Source organism: Sinocyclocheilus anshuiensis, unplaced genomic scaffold (genome assembly GCF_001515605.1).
Source record: "Sinocyclocheilus anshuiensis isolate Anshui unplaced genomic scaffold, SAMN03320099.WGS_v1.1 scaffold15575, whole genome shotgun sequence".
NCBI classification, from domain to species: Eukaryota; Metazoa; Chordata; class Actinopteri; order Cypriniformes; family Cyprinidae; genus Sinocyclocheilus; species Sinocyclocheilus anshuiensis.
In genome coordinates this window covers 1-1,639 of record NW_015553532.1, presented here as the reverse complement: position 1 = coordinate 1,639, position 1,639 = coordinate 1, and the positions used below count along the sequence as shown (strand labels likewise).

The following is a 1,639-nucleotide window of genomic DNA, read 5'->3' as shown; positions in this document are numbered from 1 at the left end:
GTTTTCTCACACATCATTTTGAGATCAAACTTGCTCTTGCCCTCTTGTTAACACGTGTCGTGTCCGTGTTGTTCGTCAGGTGGCTCTGGAGGAGCTGCAGGATCTGAAGGGTGTTTGGTCGGAGCTGTCGAAGGTCTGGGAGCAGATCGATCAGATGAAGGAGCAGCCGTGGGTCTCTGTGCAGCCGCGTAAGGTGAGCGACACACCTGCCTTCTCGTGTGACTCGTACCCGAGCCTGGCTTTCACTGAGTCTGTGTTCTTCTTCTGTACAGCTGCGCCAGAGTCTGGACGCTCTCCTCAACCAGCTGAAGAACTTCCCCGCCCGTCTGCGGCAGTACGCCTCCTACGAGTACGTGCAGAGACTGCTCAAGGGGTACATGAAGGTGAGCCGGTCCTGCGTTATCAGCGGAGGATGCTGGGATAGAGCCGCTGAAACACCTAAACCGTTCCCTGTGTCCTCTTCAGGTGAACATGCTGGTGATCGAGCTGAAGTCGGAGGCGCTGAAGGACCGGCACTGGAAGCAGCTGATGAAGCGTCTGCATGTGAACTGGGTTCTGTCCGAGCTGAGTCTGGGTCAGATCTGGGACGTGGACCTGCAGAAGAACGAGATGGTGGTGAAGGACGTGCTGCTGGTGGCGCAGGGAGAGATGGCTCTCGAGGAGTTCCTCAAGCAGGTCCGCCTCCATCACACACCTGTCACAGATCTAATATAAACATCTCAGCTGTTTACCTTCACAGACATAACCCACTAGTTTTGTAACTTGTGTGTATTTGACCGTTTAAGCGCAATAAGACATGAAAGGGAGCTTAGTTTAGTACTTGCATGCCGTGTGATGGATGCTTCGGATGTGTGCGCTCAGAAAACCCGTATATCAGAAGTTTAAACTAATATGGCTTAAAACGAATTATATTAATGTGATGGACATGATAATCAAAACCAAACAGATGTTTTTTAGCAGATACGAGCTGTAAAGTTTTTTTTTTTTTTTATCAGAGTATCTGACGTATGAGCTGTAAAGGCACAGTCCTATTCTGGAAAAGGGGGCGGGGAGCAGCAGTTCATTTGCATTTAAAGAGACATGCACAAAAACAGCCTGTTGCTGCTTCCACTCAACATTTTCAAAATGATATAATAAATGATCTGTGGGGTATTTTGAGCTGAAACTTCACAGACACATTCTGGGGACACGGGTATATTTGTAGCAATAGCCAAAAATACATTGTATGGGTCAAAATTGTCCATTTTTCTTTTATGCCAAAAATCATTAGGATATTAAGTAAAGATCATGTTCCATGAAGATGTTTCGTAAATGTCCTACCGTAAATATATCAAAACTTAATTTTTGATTAGTAATATGCATTGCTAAGAACTTCATTTGGACAACTTTAAAGATGATTTTCTCAATATTTAGATTTTTTTGCACCCTCAGATTCCAGATTTTCAAATAGTTGTATCTCAGCCAAATATTGTCCTATCCTAACAAACCATACATCAATGGAAAGCTTATTTATTCAGCTATTTCCAGACCCTTATGACTGGTTTTGTGCTCCAGGGTCACATATTACATATTGTAAAAGGGGAATAATAGGTGCTCTTTAAAGATGTGTGTTCACAGTTTCCTCTTCACTGCAGATTCG

The 1,639-nt window shown here is 44.5% G+C and overlaps 1 protein-coding gene across 1 annotated transcript; it reads left to right on the top strand.

Moving 5' to 3' along the window:
• Positions 1-79: 79 nt before the first annotated feature.
• LOC107668349 (cytoplasmic dynein 1 heavy chain 1-like) lies at positions 80-675 on the top strand (the record flags this gene model as incomplete). Its single annotated transcript, XM_016460194.1, has 3 exons — positions 80-193; positions 273-383; positions 466-675. Coding segments are annotated over 3 exons (435 nt in total), but the record flags the coding sequence as incomplete, so codon positions are not given.
• Positions 676-1,639: the final 964 nt, after the last annotated feature.